Source organism: Phocoena sinus, chromosome 8 (assembly GCF_008692025.1).
Source record: "Phocoena sinus isolate mPhoSin1 chromosome 8, mPhoSin1.pri, whole genome shotgun sequence".
Taxonomy (NCBI): domain Eukaryota; kingdom Metazoa; phylum Chordata; class Mammalia; order Artiodactyla; family Phocoenidae; genus Phocoena; species Phocoena sinus.
In genome coordinates, this window is record NC_045770.1 from 56450846 (window position 1) to 56470099 (window position 19254).

The 19254-nt window shown below is 38.1% G+C and overlaps 1 protein-coding gene across 2 annotated transcripts in view; it reads right to left on the reverse strand.

The window, feature by feature from the left end:
- Positions 1–19254, reverse strand: part of UVRAG (UV radiation resistance associated) — a 330820-nt gene that overhangs the window by 25037 nt on the left and 286529 nt on the right. For both annotated transcript variants that reach the window (XM_032641020.1, XM_032641019.1), the window contains exon 14: positions 2394–2485. In XM_032641020.1, the coding sequence (XP_032496911.1) occupies positions 2394–2485 (92 nt within the window). The remainder of the gene's footprint in view (positions 1–2393; positions 2486–19254) is intronic.

Genomic DNA, 19254 nt, shown 5'->3' on the forward strand with positions numbered 1-19254 from the left:
GTTAGAAAGACTCCATATCATACAGCTGTCAAATCACTCAGATACAGTTCATAAGTCCAGAAAAGCCAAAAGAGTTTTGAAGAAGGATCGTAAGTAGGAGCCTCACCTGACCAGATATCAAGAAAGTTGGGGAAATCTTCCTTTTCCCTTGCTATGAAGGAACATGATTTAAGAGTAACGCTCCTGGCCTCTCTCCATCCTCCCACTCGCTCTTAGAGGAGGAGGGCCTTTTCTAATCAGTGAATTTAGAGGGAAAAATAAAACCTGGGTATTCTTGGCTCAGCCCCATCTGGGTTCTTGGAGGAGTCTCCTGACAACCCTCTATAGTATAGTTAAGGGCCTGCCTCTGCGGGGAAAGCCTGAGGTTCTCCAGTTCACATCGTGATTGCAAAAGTAAGTTCAATTTTGAGTGATGTCTTTGCAAGCCCTTTTATTATAGATCTAAAGCCACTTGGAAAATGCAGCTTTATCAGTAATAAAACTGACATTTTGATTCCTATTAGTCTGTCTCTTGTATCTCCTCTCTCAAGTGGTTCCAAATGTCAGAGGGAAGAGAGATGCTCAAACCTCAATAAGACTTATAGAAATTACACCTTATATTAATTAAAAATGTGGTACTAGCCTATAGATAGACAATAAAACGATGAAGCAGAATAGGGAGCCTGGAAACAGATCTGTGTGTAAGTGAACTTGATGCATGAAAGAGACGGCATTATCAACAGTGGACAAAAGATTGAGTCTTCAATAAATGACACTGGGACAATTTGCTGTCTGTACTGAACAAGATTCATTTTAGTTGATTAATCAGGTGGTGCTGTGAGTTGCCTCTTTTTTTGATCATTTTAAGTTATTTACCATGTGTATTATAAAACCTTTCATGAATTATATACCTTGTTTCCAACTAGATGACAAATCCCTTGAAGGTAGGGCTTGAGCCTTATACTTCTTGTTACCTCCAGAGTACCTATCACGGAACTTTACACTGACAATGTTAAATGCATGCCTGCTAGCTCACTTTTTAAATTATTATTATCATCATTACTATTATTGTTTTACATTAAAACTCAGTTCCTAGACCTCATTCCTCAGGGCATACAGGTCCATATCAACACGAATTTTTAATAATTATTTTGATATTCTCAGTAGAATTTTTTAAACAATTGTGTATTTGCTTAACAGAAGTCCTATCTAAAGTCAGACATCCAGAATTTGCATTTTGAAGATCATAAGACAAAAACAGAAAACGTCAAAGGTAAATTCATAGATGTCACTTTCTTGTTATCCTCAAGGCCTATCTTGATGGCACAGAAGAAATTGAAACTATTCTTGTACTTTCCTCCCCACAAATTATTTTTCCACCTACCATCTCACTTCATCCTCACCACAAACCAGTGAGATGAGCAGAGCAGGGATTATAGATGAGGAAATACGTTTCAGAGAGGCAGGAGTTTAAATTCACACAGCAAATCAGAAAATTGAAATGGCAAGGTTACATGGATAACTTATTTGAGGTTTTTAAAATAGGTTGTTACACTGTGATAAAGGTTGAACAATTTAGCTTGAATAAAGGAATCTCAAAACTTAAAAAACAAAAATTCACATAGGAAATCAAAAAAGATCTGGGATCAGAAGCCAGTGCTCTTTAGAAGAAACCGTGCTGTTCCCAGTTGTCTAACTAAAGGCCTGACAGGAATTCACGTGATTTTGTAAGTCATTGCCCATCATCCAAGGATTCGAATTACTAAATGACTTAAGCCAACAGCTTTCCATTTATTTAAGTCGAATGAATCATCTAATGTTTTCTTTGCATCACTTTCCCTCTCCCCTTGTCTTTGGAAGAGGGTCATGTCCATCCTGACAAAGCACTTTTAGGCAGCAGCTTGCCCTTATGGCACAATAGGCACTGACATCACATGTGAGAAACGTTCCTGTATGTGTGTGTCTCTTGGTCTCAGACTAGGTCCTGACAGCCTGACCTATTCCTTGTGTGCTTTCTTCCCTTCACTCTCACAACCACTGATCCTGATGCTTATTCTGTCCTTCGCTTGTTCTTTGGAAAAGTCCTGGGGGCTCCATGTCCCCCTTTTACGAATCACATGGCTATCCTCTAGTCTCTGCTTCAGCCAAGCTCTCAAGGATTCCTTGTCCCGCCAACCTTCCCATGTCCAAACAGCACCCCTTTGAACTCACCCCCCTTCGTGGGTGCTTCGCTCTCTTAGCCAGACTGGAGCTTAGACCTACACAAGTATGATGGCTGCCTTTCCTTTTCTTCAGATATCTTATTACAGAAGAAAACCCAGAAGGAAGGTGTGGAGCGATGTGGAAGTCAGGCAAGTTTCTCAGGATTATTATCCACATTGCAGTTTCTGGGTATGAGAGAGAAAGGTACTCACCACCTGACCATTAGTCCGTGCTCCATGAAGTTTTTCAGGTTAGGGAGGGTTTGCCTCAAGTCTGGAGTCCCTAGTCCATGTTGATATCTTAGCTGCAAAGGTGGAAAAACAGAATTAAAATAAATTTTGGCAGATACTAGGCAATGCTTCCCAAACATGATTCACTAAACAAGTCCCTCTCCCCCCCCACCCCATTTTAAACGCTGAAAGAGGAAATGTGAGTGTATGATCCCAACATCATCAACCGCACTTTTTGGATGGTGTTTAAAGGTAGCCTCCTCATTTCCTGCTCCCTTGCCCTCTAACGTTGGAGAAGACTAAGAACCACCAACTGTGGAATCAGGATTATTTCCAAGACCCCTGTAGAGTTTGCTAACATCAACTCCAGGGACATATACCATAAAACCAGTATTTCATTTTAGGTACTGAAGGTTGGTATTACACACTCTGAGCACACTCAGCCCTTTTTACACTGACCCTTTTCCCTTTGTAGAATCAAGAACAAGGGTCATGTCGTATCCATCTCTGATCCCCAAGTGTCTGACACAGTGCTAGCGCTCAGTCAATGCTTATTAAACAAACAGCAAGTCACTTTTGACAGAGGCTGTGCTTTATGTTATTTCTCTTGTGCCTCTAGCTTTCCTCTTTCTCTAGGACCAGAGTAGAGAGCTATAGAGCTAGTATGAGGAAACTATGGCCTGTGGGTAAGATCTGCTCTTAGCTTTACTTATTTCTGCTAGAGGCTGATTTTCTAAAATTATGTGTCCTTCTATGTGCCTTGGGTAACCTACTAAATGGTTTTAATGTCTGTTCCCGTCTCCTCTCATTTTGTCTCTGAAGACCGTTTGCTTCCTTCACTAAACATAATAGAGACCCGAGGTAAGTATATGTGCATATTCATACACACGCTCACACACACAGCATCAAATACACAGTAAGTGTACAACACAGCCCTGTAGAAATGTATTTTTCAAATGACATAATATATATGAAGAAAGGACTCTGTAAACTGCATACTGATGTACAGATATGAAGGGTCATCTGTATTGAAGTTTTACTTTTCTAGCACCTAATTTAAAAGTGGCTAAGTTAAACTTTTAAATATTTTCCTCTTTTTAAAAAATTAAACCACTATCAACAGAAAAAGTAAGTTTTCTTTTGTTTGTATCTAGTACTCTATTGACTTTTCACTTAAGTGTGAGTGACATTTAACAGAGAAAGAGTTCACTCTCACTACACTGAACTTTAAAAAGAAACCCCCAAATCTAATCAGGTCTCTTGAATGGTCTGAATACACACATAAAATAAGGAGGCAGAAACAGAGAATGTTAAAGCTAAAAGGTATCTTGAATATTATTTAAGCTAATCCTTTTCTTGTGCAGATGGGAAAACTGAAGCCGAGAAAAAGAGCAAGGAAATTCTCCAAAGCCACATGTTTCAATGGCAAAGACATTATTAGTCAGAGTCTCTTTTTCACAACCATGCCACTACACCAGCTACCCGAAAGTCTAAGAGGAAAATTGGTTGAAAAAAACCAAAACACCAAAATCTTGAGAAGACAAAGGGAAAACATTCTTTTCCTTTTCCAAAGCTAGCTTGGTGACCTAAATCACCTCCTGAGATTTGCTGACCTTGAATTATGAGATATCCTCCATATTAAATGACATCATTTCTTATATTAATATAAAAACATTTTTTCCACACATTGATAAAATGGCTGACATCCCAATATGACATTCCTGAATTCATTGTTTCAATAAAAAAGTGAAATTGTTTACACATGGCATGAAAATTTCACCTGTGATTCATACTGAAAAATATTAAATATCAAAAAAAATAAAATGACCCCATACTAAAATAACACTAAGCTATGTGTCCCTGAGCCAGTATGTGGTCAATTGCCTGCCCCAGGCTCCATAATCGAAGGTGGGTGTTGAATTCTTTTCAGAGACCACAGTGAAAATTTCTCTCCAAGTCTAATTTCAACTAAAAAAGGAAACTGTGGGAATTTCAAGCCTCCACCCAAGTCTTAACTCTTCATTTGTTGTATAGCATTATTATCTTTATCATAGACTCTTGGGATATCTAGCTTAAAGAGATCATGGAGATTATCTTTTCCAACCTCCATCCTTTCATAAATGAAGAAACTAAACTCAGTAAGACAAGTGTCCTGCCCAAGGTCTCAAAGCTGATAAGGGCCAAAGCCAAGGCTAGAACCTCTCAATAACAACTCTGAATTCTTTCTATCATGTAGCCCTCTTAACTTTCAACATACAGAACTAAAATAGAAATTCATACATAATAAGAATATATTAAAATTTTAAAATAAAGTACACGTACTGTTTTAAGTCTAACCTACTGAAAGGCTTACAATGAAAAAGCAGCAGTTCTTTGCTCTTCAGTAGCAACCACTTTTAGTTGTTTCTTCTTTACCTTCATATTTCTAAATAATACACATATTAATATTTCTTACTCTTTCCCCCTCGTTTAGACATCATCTACTATGTTCGTGCTATGTAAAATGAGAATTTAGCTCTTTTCTTAGCACATTTTATCTCCTTATCCCCATACATTACCACTGACTTCTTATTAAATATGAGGATTTAACTCTCCACTCTCCCAAATATACTTCTCATCCTCTCAAGCTATTCAATTATTTTTGAATATAACATTTTTTGTTAAATCAATATTTAGTGTTTGCCTTATACCTACAATAATACTGTTCACTGCTAAGCCATATAATGTACTATTCCTTTTTTGACCTTTTGTTTGTTTTTCCTGAAGTGATAATTGCCATTTTCCCCACTTGTTGAGTACCTACCTTGTGGATAGTACTACTTGTTGAGTATCCACGTACCTATCACTAGATTTTCCCCCAATTAGGACAAAACCTTAAATCCTTCCCAATCTGATTAAAGACATACATATAATCTATCAAGCCCATTTCCCCCCCTTGGAGATTGTTTCCTGAAGCACCCTTCTCTCTGCTCCAATCTGAACAGGCTGCTCTCTAGGCTGGTTCCATTGTTACCTTCCTAGAACTTTCTTTCACCATAATCCTGGAAATTCTGTTTACAGTCATCCCCCTGTATCCCCAGGGGATCAGCTCCAGGAGCCCCTGCAGACACCAAACTCTGTGGATGTTTAAGTCCCTCATATAAAATGGTGTTGAATGTACAATGAACATAGTCAACCCTCCACATCCAGGGTTTTGCATCAGTGGATACAGAGGGCCAGCGGTACTTCTGTGCTGAGGCTCTTGTTTCCTAGATCTCATCACTTCTTTCTTGATTTACTGCCTCATTTTGGTGGAGCATATTCTATAACAGCTTTCTGGGAAAGGGCCACATGAGAGGTATCTTTTTTAACACCTTGAATATTTAAAAATACCTTTATTCCATTCTCACACTTGAATGATAGTTTCCTTGCATATAAAATTCAAGACAAATGATTTTTCCTTTGGAATTTCTGAAGTATTGTTTCACTGTCATTTAACTTTGCATATAGCAACTGAGAAACCAGATAACATTCTGATTCCTGATTCTTTGTGTGTGAGCTGATTCCTGTCTCTGGAAGCTTTTAGGATTTTATTCTTTAACCTCAGTATTCAGAAATTTCACAGTGAAGAGCTTTTGTTTGGGTCTTTTTTTCTTCACTGTTTTGATCTCACTTCAGTGAGTCCTTTGTTCTTGTTTTATTTCCTTCCAGTTTTATTGAGATATAACTGACATACGGCTCTGTATAAGTTAAAGGTGTACTGCATAATGATTTGACTTACATACATCATGAAATGATTACCACAATAAGTTTAGAGAACATCCATCGTGTCATATAGACACAAAATTAAAGAAAAAAAATATTTTTTCCTTGTGATGGGGACTCTTAAAATTTACTTTCTTAACTTTCATATATAACACACAACAGTGTTAATTATATTAATCATGGTATATGTTACATCCCTAGTGCTTACTTATCTTATAACTGGAAGTTTGTACCTTTTGACTACCTTCACCCAATTCCCACCCTCCCATCTCACCCCTACCTCTAGTAACCAGAAATCTGATCTCTCTTTCTATGAGTTTGTGTTTGAAGTATAACTGACCTACAACACTATGTTAGTTCCTGGTGCAAAACACAGTGATTCGATTATTTCTATACATTACAAAGTGATCACCACAATGTCTGGTTACCATCTGTCACCATACAAAGATATTACACTATCACTAACTATATTCCCCACACTGTACATGTCATCCTTGTGGCTCATCTGTTTTGGAACTGAAAGTTTGTATCTCTTAATTACCCTCACCTACTTCACTCCTTCCCCCACATACTGGCCTTCCTCTGGCAACCACCTGTTTGTTCTTTGTAGCTCTGACTCTATTTCTGTTTTGTTATGTTTGTCCATTTGTTTTTTTTTTCAGATTCCACATATAAGTGAAATCATATAGTATTTGTCTTTCGCTGTCTGACTTACTTCACTTAGCATAATACCCTCTAGGTCTATCCATGTTATTGCAAATGGCAAGATTTTGTTCTCTTTTATGGCTAATATTCCAGTGTATGTGTGTGTGCACGTGCATGCACGTGTATACCCCACATCGTCTTTATCCATTCATCTATTGATGGGCACTTAGGTTGCTTCCATATCTTGGCTATTGTGAATAATGCAGCAATGAACATAGGGGTGCATACATCTTTTCAAATTAGTGTTTTTGTTTTCTTTGGAAAAATACCAGACTTGGAATTGCTGGATTGTGTGGTAGTTCTATTTTTCATTTTTTGAAGAGCCTCCATACTGTTTTCCATAGTGGTTGCACCAACAGTGCACAAGGGTTCCCTTTCTCCACATCCTTGTCAACACTTGTTATTTCTTGTCTTTTTAATAATAGCCATTCTGACAGATGTGAGATGATATCTCATTGTGGTTTGGATTTGCATTTCCCTGGTGGTTAGTGATGTTGAGCATCTTTTCATGTGTCTATGGGCCATCTCTGTGTCTTCTTTGGGAAAATGTCTATTCAGGTCCTCTGTCCATTTTTTAATCCGGTTGGTTGTTTTTTTGATTTTGAGTTGTCTGAGTTATTTGTATATTTTGGATACTAACTCCTTATCAGATATATCACTTGCAAATATCTTCTCCCATTCAGTAGGCAGCCTTTTCATTTTGTTGATAGTTTCCTTTGTTGTGCAAAATATTTTTAGTCTGATGTAGTCCCATTTGTTTATTTTGCCTTTTGTGTACCTTGCTAGTGAGTCCATTCAGTATAAAACTCTTATCCTCTAATTCCGATTATTTTCTATTATTATTATTGTTGTTTTCTTTTTTTGTCTCCTCCATTTTCTGTTACTTTTGGGTTTCTTTCTTTCTTTTTCTGTTTGTTTCAGACTTTAAAAAAAATAGAGGCTTTCTTTAATGTGCAGTAATCTTTGGTTGTCAATTCTTCTTTATGAATGAGACTTTAAAAAGCTGATCAGACAGTCTGTGTATTGACAGTGCTTGCTGACTGGGGACTTCACTGTAGAATGAGTGGGTGAGCCCTTTCTGTGGGGGACATGCCAATCCAGCAGCTATCATTGCTCGGACTGTTTTTTTCCAGACAGTATCCTCCAACCTTCTGCCTAGGGGTATAATCTGGATCCCATTTTGGGAGTTAAGCAGGAAAAAGCAGTCGGGGAATTCAGTGTTGGTATGTAGGACTTTCACTGAATCCCCTTGTTTTTAGTAAGGCGTCTTACTTCTTGCCCCAGTATACCAGGCAGTTCAGAGTCCAAAGCTTCTTGGGTTTGATTTTCTTCAGAAAGTAAACCTCCAGTCTCCCACTGGGGTGTGTGCTGGGGTAGTTGCTTGGCTATGCAGAGTGGTGAGTGAACTGGGAGTCTTAATTCTCTTTCTATTGACTTTCAACTAATCCTCCTGTTCTTAGACTTATTCCTTACCCTACACTCTATGAGGTACTTGATAACTCCAAATCCTAAGATCTTCTGGAGTTCTATGGCTAGAACTACATTGCTTCTTGAAGGCTTTAGGTTTTAGTTTTTTCCATTCTGCCAACTCAGTTTATCCCTCATTTATTTGCTTGTGATCTTCTAAAATGTTGTCGACTCTATTACCTGCTCTTGTCTCTTCTGTTCTTTTCATCCTTGTGTGTTTACAATTTTAAACTATTTTATCTTTATTAGTAGCATTTCACTAGGGAGCTGACATAAATGAGTATATTCAATTTGCTTATCATGAAGTCCCCTATATATACATATATATATATATATATATATATATATATATATATATATATATATATAAAATAGCTTTCCAGTATTGGCTAACAATGGTTTATTCAGAACTCACCACTCCGGCAGACAGCTCTCTTTCCTGTCTCCCAGTCTCCCTCTAGGCATCCTACATCTGGTCATATTCTTTTTTTTTCGAATTTTATTTTATTTTTTTATATAGCAGGTTCTTATTAGTCATCTGTTTTATACACATCAGTGTATACATGTCAATCCCAATCTCCCAGTTCAGCACACACCCACCGCCACCCCGCACCGCTTTCCCCCCTTGGTGTCCATACGTTTGTTCTCTACTTCTGTGTCTCAATTTCTGCCCTGCAAACTGGTTCATCTATACCATTTTCCTCGGTTCCACATATATGCGTTAATATATGATATTTGTTTTTCTCTCTCTGACTTACTTCACTCTGTATGACAGTCTCTAGACCATCCAGGTCTCTACAAATGACCTAATTTGTTCCTATTCATGGCTGAGTAATATTCCATTGTATATATGTACCACTTCTTCTTTATCCATTTGTCTGTCGATGGGCATTTAAGTTGCTTCCATGACCTGGCTATTGTAAATAGCGCTGCAATGAACATTGGGGTGCATGTGTCTTTTTGAATTATGGTTTTCCCTGGGCATATGCCCAATAGTGGGATTGCTGGATCGTATGGTAGTTCTATTTTTAGTTTTCTTTTTTTTTTTTTTTTTTCCCCAGAACGCGGACCTCTCACTGTTGTGGCCTCTCCCGTTGCGGAGCACAGGCTCCGGATGCGCAGGCTCAGCGGCCATGGCTCACGGGCCTAGCCACTCAACGGCATGTGGGATCTTCCCGGACCGGGGCACGAACCCGTGTCCCCTGCATTGGCAGGCAGACTCTCAACCACTGCACCACCAGGGAAGCCCTATTTTTAGTTTTTTGAGGAACCTCCATACTGTCCTCCATAGTGGCTGTATCAATTTACATTCCCACCAACAGTGCAAGAGGGTTCCCTTTTCTCCACACCCTCTCCAGCATTTGTTGTTTGTAGATTTTCTGAAGATGCCCATTCTAACTGGTGTGAGGTGATACCTCATAGTAGCTTTGATTTGCATTTCTTTAATAATTAGTGATGTTGAGCAGCTTTTCACCTGCTTCTTGGCCATCTGTATGTCTTCTTTGGAGAAATGTCTATATAGGTCTTCTGCCCATTTTTGGATCGGGTTGTTTGTTTTTTGAGTATTGAGCTGCATGAGCTGTTTATATATTTTGGAGATTAATCCTTTGTCCGTTGATTTGTTTGCAAATATTTTCTCCCATTCTGAGGGTTGTCTTTTCATCTTGTTTGTAGTTTCCTTTGCTTTGCAAAAGCGTTAAAATTTCATTAGGTCCCGTATGTTTATTTTTGTTTTATTTCCATTGCTCTAGGAGGTGGATCAAAAAAGATCTTGCTGTGATTTATGTCAAAGAGTGTTCTTCCTATGTTTTCCTCTAAGAGTTTTATAGTGTCCGGACTTACATTTAGGTCTCTAATCCATTTTGAGTTTATTTTTGTGTGTGGTGTTAGGGAGTGTTCTAATTTCATTCTTTTACATGTAGCTGTCCAGTTTTCCCAGCACCACTTATTGAAGAGACTGTCTTTTCTCCATTGTATATCCTTGCCTCCTTTGTCATAGATTAGTTGACCATAGCTACATGGGTTTATCTCTGGGCTTTCTATCCTGTTCTATTGATGTATATTTCTGTTTTTGTGCCAGTACCATATTGTCTTGATTACTGTATCTTTGTAGTATAGTCTGAAGTCAGGGAGTCTGATTCCTCCAGCTCCATTTTTTCCCCTCAAGACTGCTTTGGCTATTCGGGGTCCTTTGTGTCTCCACACAAATTTTAAGATTTTTTTGTCCTAGTTCTGTAAAAAAAATGCCATTGGTTAATTTGATAGGGATTGCATTGAATCTGTAGATTGCTTTGGGTAGTGTAGTCATTTTCACAATGTTGATTCTTCCAATCCAAGAACATGGTATATCTCTCCATCTGTTGGTTTCATCTTTAATTTCTTTCAACAGTGTCTTATAGTTTTCTGCATACAGGTCTTTTGTCTCCCTGGGTAGTTTTATTCCTAGGTATTTTATTCTTTTTGTTGCAATGGTAAATGGGAGTGTTTCCTTAATTTCCCTTTCATATTTTTCATCATTAGTGTATAGGAATGCAAGAGATTTCTGTGCATTAATTTTGTATCCTGAAACTTTACCAAATTCATTGATTAGCTCTAGTAGTTTCCTGGTGGCATCTTTAGGCTTCTCTATGTATAGTATCATGTCATCTGCAAACATTGACAGTTTTACTTCTTCTTTTCCAATTTGTATTCCTTTTATTTCTTTTTCCTCTCTGATTGCCGTGGCTAGGACTTCCGAAACTATGTCGAATAATAGTGATGAGAGTGGACATCCTAGTCTTGTTCCTGATCTTAGAGGAAATGCTTTCAGTTTTTCACCATTGAGAATGATGTTTGCTGTGGATTTGTCATATATGGCCTTTACTGTGTTGAGGTAAGTTCCCTCTATGTCCACTTTCTGTAGAGTTTTTATCATAAATCGGTGTTGAATTTTGTCAAAAGCATTTTCTGCATCTTGAGATGATCATATGGTTCTTATTCTTCAATTTGTTAATATGGTGTATCACATTGATTGATTTGTGTATACTGAAGAATCCTTGCATCCCTGGGATAAATCCCACTTCATCATGGTGTATGATCCTTTTAATGTGTTGCTGCATTCTGTTTGCTACTATTTTGTTGAGGATTTTTGCATCTATATTCATCAGTGATATTGGTAAGTTTCTTTTTTTGTAGTATCTTTGTCTGGTTTTGGTATCAGGGTGATGGTGGCCTCATAGAATGAGTTTGGGAGTGTTCCTTCCTCTGCAATTTTTTGGAAGAGTTTCAGAAGGATGGGTGTTAGCTCTTCTCTAAATGTTTGATAGAATTCACCTGTGAAGCCATTTGGTCCTGGACTTTGGTTTGCTGGAAGATTTTTAATCACGGTTTCAATCTCATTCTTTGTGATTGGTCTGTTCATATTTTCTATTTCTTCCTGGTTCAGTCTTGGAAGGTTATACCTTTCTAAGAATTTGTCCATTTCTTCCAGGTTGTCCATTTTATTGGCATAAAGTTGCTTGTCTCTTATGATGCTTTGTATTTCTGCGGTGTCTATTGTAACTTCTCTTTTTTCATTTCTAATTTTATTGAGTCCTCTCCCTCTTTTTCTTGATGAGTCTGGCTAATGGTTTATCAATTTTGTTTATCTTCTCAAAGAACCAGCTTTTAGTTTTATTGATCTTTCTACTGTTTTCTTTGTTTCTATTTCATTTATTTCTGCTCTGATCTTTATGATTTCTTTCCTTCTGCTCACTTTAGGTTTTGTTTGTTCTTCTTTCTCTAGTCCCTTTAGGTATAAGGTTAGATTGTTTATTTGAGATATTTCTTGTTTCTTGAGGTAGGCTTGTATAGCTATAAACTTCACTCTTAGAACTGCTTTTGCTGCATCCCATAGGTTTTGGATCATCATGTTTTCATTGTCATTTGTCTCTAGGTAGTTTTTGATTTCCTCTTTGATTTCTTCAGTGATCTCTTGGTTATTTAGTAACGTATTGTTTAGCCTCCATGTGTTTGTGTTTTTTACGTTTTTTCCCCCTGTAAGTGATTTCTAATCTCAAAGCATTGTGGTCAGAAAAGATGCTTGATATGATTTCAATGTTCTTAAATTTACTGAGGCTTGATTTGTGACTCAAGATGTGATCTATCGTAGAGAATGTTCCTTGTGCACTTGAGAAGAAAGTGTACTCTGCTCTTTTTGGATGGAATGTCCTATAAATATAATTAAATCTATCTGGTCTATTGTGTCATTTAAAGCTTGTGTTTCCTTATTAATTTTCTGTCTGGATGATCTGTGCATTGGTGTAAGTGAGGTGTTAAAGTCCCCCACTATTATCGTGTTACTGTCAATTTCCTCTTTTATAGCTGTTGCCTTATGTATTGAGGTGCTCCTATGTTGGGTGCATATATAATTGTTATATCTTCTTCTTGGATTGATCCCTTGATCATTATGTAGTGTCCTTCCTTGTCTCTTGTAACATTCTTTATTTTAATGTCTATTTTATCTGATATGAGTATTGCTACTCCAGCTTTCTTTTGATTTCCATTTGCATGGGGTATCTTTTTCCATCCCCTCACTTTCAGTCTGTATGTGTCCCTAGGTCTGAATTGGGTCTCTTGTAGACAGCATATATTTATGGGTCTTGTTTTTGTATCCATTCAGCAAGCCTGTATCTTTTGGTTGGAGTATTTAATCCATTCACATTTGAGATAATTATCAATATGTATGTTCCTATTAACATTTTCTTAACTGTTTTGGGTTCACTTTTGTAGCTCCTTTTCTTCTCTTGTGTTTTCCACATAGAGAAGTTCCTTTAGCATTTGTTGGAGAGCTGTTTTGGTGGTGCTGAATTCTCTTAGCTTTTGCTTGTCTGTGAAGCTTTTGACTTCTCCATCGAATCTGAATGAGATCCTTGCAGGGTAGAGTAATCTTGGTTGCAGTTTCTTCCCTTTCATCATTTTAAGTATATCATGCCACTCCCTTCTGGCTTGTAGAGTTTCTGCTGAGAAATCAGCTGTTAACCTTATGGGAGTTCCCTTGTATGTTATTTCTCGTTTTTCCCTTGTTGCTTTCAATAATTTTTCTTTGTCTTTAATATTTGCCGATTTGATTACTGTGTATCTCGGTGTGTTTCTCCTTGGGTTTATCATGTATGGGACTCTGTGTACTTCCTGGACTTGGGTGGCTATTTCCTGTCTCACGTTAGGGAAGTTTTTGGCTATAATCTCTTCAAATATTTTCTTGGGTCCTTTCTCTCTCTCTCCTCCTTCTGAGACCCCTATAATGCGAATGTTGTGTTTAATGTTGTCCCAGAGGTCTCTTAGGCTGTCTTCACTTTATTCTGTTCCTCAGCAGTGAATTCCACCATTCTGTCTTCCAGGTCATTTATCTGTTCTTCTGCCTCAGTTATTCTGCTATTGATTCCTTCTAGTGTATTTTTCATTTCAGTTATTGTATTGTTCATCTCTGTTTATTTCTTATTTAATTCTTCGTGGTCTTTGTTAAACATTTCTTGCATCTTCTCAATCTTTGCCTCCATTCTTTTTCCGAGGTCCTGGATCATCTTAACTATCATTATTCTGAATTCTTTTTTTGGAAGGTTGCCTATCTCCAGTTCATTTAGTTGTTTTTCTGGGGTTTTATCTTGTTCCTTCATCTGGTACATAGCCCTCTGTCTTTTCATCTTGTCTATCTTTCTGTGAATGTGGTTTTTGTTCCACAGGCTGCAGGACTGTAGTTCTTCTTGCTTCTGCTCCACCTGGTCATATTCTGTCCATTCTCAAAGAGTCAACACCAATTCCATTTACTGTAGGAAGGTCTCTGATTACTCCAGGATAGGGGGCATTTTACCCTTCTGCCAAACCCTTCCTATACCACCTTTCCATTTGCTGTCTTTGGAAAGCCTAAACTAACTGAATAGATACTTAAAACATATTTGTTAATTAATTAGTAAGTTAAAATTAGTGCTGTATGGGAGGGAATGAGAGGCATCTTGACACACTGGAATGAGCATAGATGCAGACAATCTGGGTTTGAAATTCCAGTGCTGTCACTTATTAGTTGTTTGACTTTGGGTAAGTCAGTTCTTGTAAATGGGATGTTATCTGCCTTGCAGAGCTGTTTTAAAGTTTAAATACGATAAAGTATGTAGAGGACCCAAAACGATATCTGGTACATAGTAAATGCTCAATAAACTATACCTATTATCATCATGCTACATATATACTCTCTGTATATATGATATCATTATCATAGCATCTGTCACTAAGCTGGGCATAAAACTGGTGCTCAAAAATGGCTTAACACTTAACTAACTATGATTAGAATCAGAAAAGGAAAACAACAGAATTCAAATCAAAGGGGAAAAAATCTTAAGTACGTAGTTCACCTTTTTAAAAGCTAATTTTTACTAATTTACTAAGTTTCTGACTACAAGCACTTGAGAGAGGCAGCAATAAACACATATACAGGGCCTCCCTGGTGGCGCAGTGGTTAAGAATCCACCTGCCAATGCAGGGGACACGGGTTTGAGCCCTAGTCTGGGAAGATCCCACATGTCACAGAGCAACTAAGCCCGTGCGCCACAACTACTAAGCCTGCACTCTAGAACCCGCAAGCCACAACTACTGAAGCCTGCACACCTAGAGCCCGTGCTCTGCAACAAGAGAAGCCACCGCAGTGAGAAGCCTACGTACCGCAACAAAGAGTAGCCCCTGCTTGCTGCAACTAGAGAAAGCTTGTGCGCAGCAACACAGACCCAACGCAGCCAAAGATAAAAGAAATAAAAGAAATAAATTAAAAAAAACCCACGTATACGTATCAATATCTTTAAAATAATTACACAGTGAAGTGGAAAGATCGACTCATGATGTGGGTGGTCAGAAGACCTGGGTGAAAGACACAGCTCTGCTGTATGGCTACAAGTAAGTCCCTTCCCTGCCTGGGCTAGTCAAATAATTTTCAAACTTCCTTTTTTGGTAGCCCTGGAATCCTTAGTTCACATGAAATATTATGTAGAAGCCCAAAGTGTGAAACAAATAGGAAACTGCTCTAACTGTAGGCAGTTGTTGGCGAGTAGAGTTAGAGCCAAGGAGGCATTCCCATCTGGAGTTTAAAACCCCCTGGACTAAGGTCATCTCCAAGAGCCTTTCAAAGTTCTACGAGTCCACTTTAAATGCTCTGTAAGTTACAGGAACCATACATCTATGGATTTTGATATAAAAATACGGTTAGGGTAGCACACATTCACAATGTGAGTGATGAAGGAACATCGGTCCACTCAGCCCCATTTCAGGTTTTGCTCACTTCTGATGGTTTCAGAAGTCAAAGTTGGCTAAGAGGGTGTCAAATCTTTATGTGTTCACTGAGGGGTAGGTCTGATGGAAGAGTCTCCAGAAAATACATTTCTGGACACCTTAAGGGAAGTGTCCAAAAATGGAGGAAGTAAAATGGGGTTCAGTCTAATGCTCTACTATGTCAGGTAGAGATGACCCGGTATTAAAATGTAAATACTTCAGGAAAGAAACAAATCTATATTTTTATTAAGTAATTCTTTAACAAGTTAGCTCCCTGCTAAGGTATTAGTAAAAACAAGAAGTTAAAGGAGTGAGGCCAAGGGGGAAAGAAAGAACAAGGATAGGGAAAGGAGAGAAAGAGCTACATTTACTAAGTTCCTACACATCCTATTCATACAGCAAATATTTATTTAGTGTCCACTAGGCTAGGCACTGCGAATTAGCTCTCTGTCTTCTGAGCGACTGGCTGGACTCATAGTCTGTTCTCACCATATAATGTATGTAACCTTGAACAAGGTACAGAACCAATCTGTGCCTTGTCTATAAAACGGGACAAACAATATTTGTCTCATAAAATTGTTTTAAGAGTTCAATCAGGATTTTTATAGAGAATGGAAACTTCTGAGGCCTGATTTTTAGACAGCATTCATTAAAACTACTGAGGGCCTAGAGCACTTAGCTCAAGAATTCGGATTTATCTTCCTTGACAGCAGTAAGAATCTACTACAAGGTTTTAAGCAGGAAAGTGAATGGGGAAAACAACTCCAGGGGCAGCTGTGAAGGATAGGTTAAAAGACTAAAGTACTCTTTTCTCTAAGAAATCTTTCTCCAACATTCCATCAAAACCTGCCCTTCCCAACTACTACCAGTAAATACCACACTTCCCTAAATGCAGCTCCCTCTGCTCTCAATTCTTACTGGGGAAGGCAGATGCCAAGAAATCCAGGCAAATAAAATGTTGCTTTGGGTCTAACTGCTGCAGATTAGTCTCTGAAATAAACAGCTTTTGTAACAACTTCCTACTGCACCACCACCACCCAAAGAGTCTAAGCAGTTTTAAGTGGAATTTTGGTTTCAATTAGCTTGAATTTCAGCTTTACCCTGATTGGTTTAGACCTCCAAGGGAGCAATTAAATTTCTGTGCAACTCTATAGTAGGCTAGTAGGTGAAAACTACACATAGATGATAAATTAGACGGGAAGTAGGGAGAAGCAATGTTCAGTGGTTTCCCCAGAAAAATGAACAAGTGCTACTGTCTACTAGCAGAAGAAAATCCCTATACTAAAATAACTAGGAAGATCTAGCTTTGTGGTTACTGGAAAAATAAATAAATAAATAGAAAGAACACCAGAGCAATGAATACATTCAGCCCTCAACAGACACTTTATAACCATGTCAATTCCATTCATTAGCTTCTGTTTTCTTCTCCCACACCACCTTTTTTGTATAAAAATACAGTATTTTTCCAAAGCCACATGCCGGTTTCATCTCAAATCACTATATATAGACAGATCAGCTACGATGTTAGAACTCTTGTAATTGAAATTAACTAGTTCATACAGCTTGATTAATGGTGCTCCGCTGTCTAGGTTAAGACCAGTTGCAGCGCTAGAAATCGTATTTTAAAATAAAGTGTGATTGTACTGTTGAGACATAAATGCTGAGTTCTTGTACTCAGTGAGCATCCTATTGAGCTGAGGCCTAATTGAATATCAAAGCGCTCAATTTTATTTTTATTTTTCAAACGCCCAATTTTTCCAGGCTGGTAAAGACTCTGGGGGCTCAAGAATCATTTTGTCATTTAGGTTTTGGCAGGAGAAATTCAGTTTAGACAACACATGTGTGCGCGTGCAGGCGTACACACACACACACAGAGACACACACTCTCTCTCTCCTCTCTCTCTCTCTCACCCTTCCAAGCCAAATTCATCTACACGAGGTCACTTATTGCGTGGCTTATTAGTTCCATATGGGACTTGAGCTGAGCTGCATGATAGGTTTGATACAAAGTGTCTCTTACCACGAGGGGAATGTGCATTAATACAATGCTTCAATAAAGTTTACTACAAGATCAACACTTTCGTGATGGGATTACAATGAATTTGACTACAAAAAGAACTGGTCAAGAGGAATTGAAAAAATAAGAAATTAAAAATGCACATATACATCAAAGACTTTAGAATTCTGGCTTATGTAGTCAAAAATCTCTATAGGACTAGTTACCGATATTTCAATTCATTTTTAAATGCTAGGGTTTCATTGACATAAAAAAAAAACTAGATTAAGAGCTTAAAAAAAGGGCACCACCATGCCAAAAATAAAATCTTCCTTCCTAGAAGAAAATACAACTCTTTCAAAGATGTGGAAAAGCTACCTAAATATTTAATATGTGTAACGATATTGTTTCTTACAGTGACTCTTGCAATATATACCTCTAAGAAAAGGATAAAAACCTGATTATGGGCTTCGAGTTGCAAGAACAATCTAAGTACTTTTCCATCCTCATCTATAAGCCTTGCCAGTTTTTTTCCAAAATGGACATTATAATGTAAACACTGGACACAGCTGAAGCCTGACATTCTGAGGTCTGAAAAGTCTAAAAGTCAAGTCTAAAAGCTCTTTGATGTCTAAGAATGGAAAAGTTTCTTCCATTCCTCCTCCCAATCATCCTATCAACTACTCTTAGAATCACGGGATTCAAGTTAGAGCTGAGTGGCACTTTTGAGAGTATTGGCCCACCTGCTCCATTCACCCTGGAAGGTAAGTGGGAGGCTAAGTGGCCTAGCCAAGGGTGAAGGGGTGGCGTCCAGGGACCAGAATCTAAGTTTGTGAGTTCTAACCGCAGGCTCTTTTCTTTATAGCATATGTTGTATTTACAAGGTACAGGTTATATTTGAGCCAAACTTATCATTATAAAATCTGTCACATTAAAAACACTTTAATTAAGATGGTCCTTTGCTTCAGATTCTTACGATAACTAGAAGCACTAATAAACTGATGCAACTCCAGGGTCACCCTGGTCGGTAAGTGTGGCCTCTGTCACTGCCGATTCTTGAGTTGCTGAAGAGGATCAGTAAAGCATACTACAAATGGACAAGCAAAGTACAACTGGAAATTTGTCAAAGGCAGGTAAATCAGACCCTTGATAGCAACTGCAATCAGCTTTAACTAGTGACCATCAAAGAAAGGTTACATTCTCTGGAGGCCGAAGGCTGTGTGAGTGGACAAACTTGTGTAGGATCCATTAGAGCAGATATTCACGATGTCAGGTCCAGCAGGCTCCACGTTGGCTCCCTGCCCTCCTGTTGAAAGTCCTGTGCACTCTGATTTACCCCAGGCTACCTTATATTGACCTTTGGCCAAATCTGGACTCTTGATTCCCTTGCGAGCTAAAACTTGCTCCCTAAACTGATCAAATTTAGCCATTTCTACTTCCAGTTCACCGACTTTGATGCAATCTTGTTGTTAAAAGCTGTATCTGATCAAGGAGATCATAGTCTAATAGGGCAGAGACAGTTTTCTAGAATATCTTACAAATGGAATCACAGAATATTTAACCTCTGGTGCCTGCCTTTTTTATGTCTTTGAGATTCATTCATGTTGTTCCATGTATGAGTATATGCTCCTTTTTATTGCTGAGTAGTATTCCATTGTA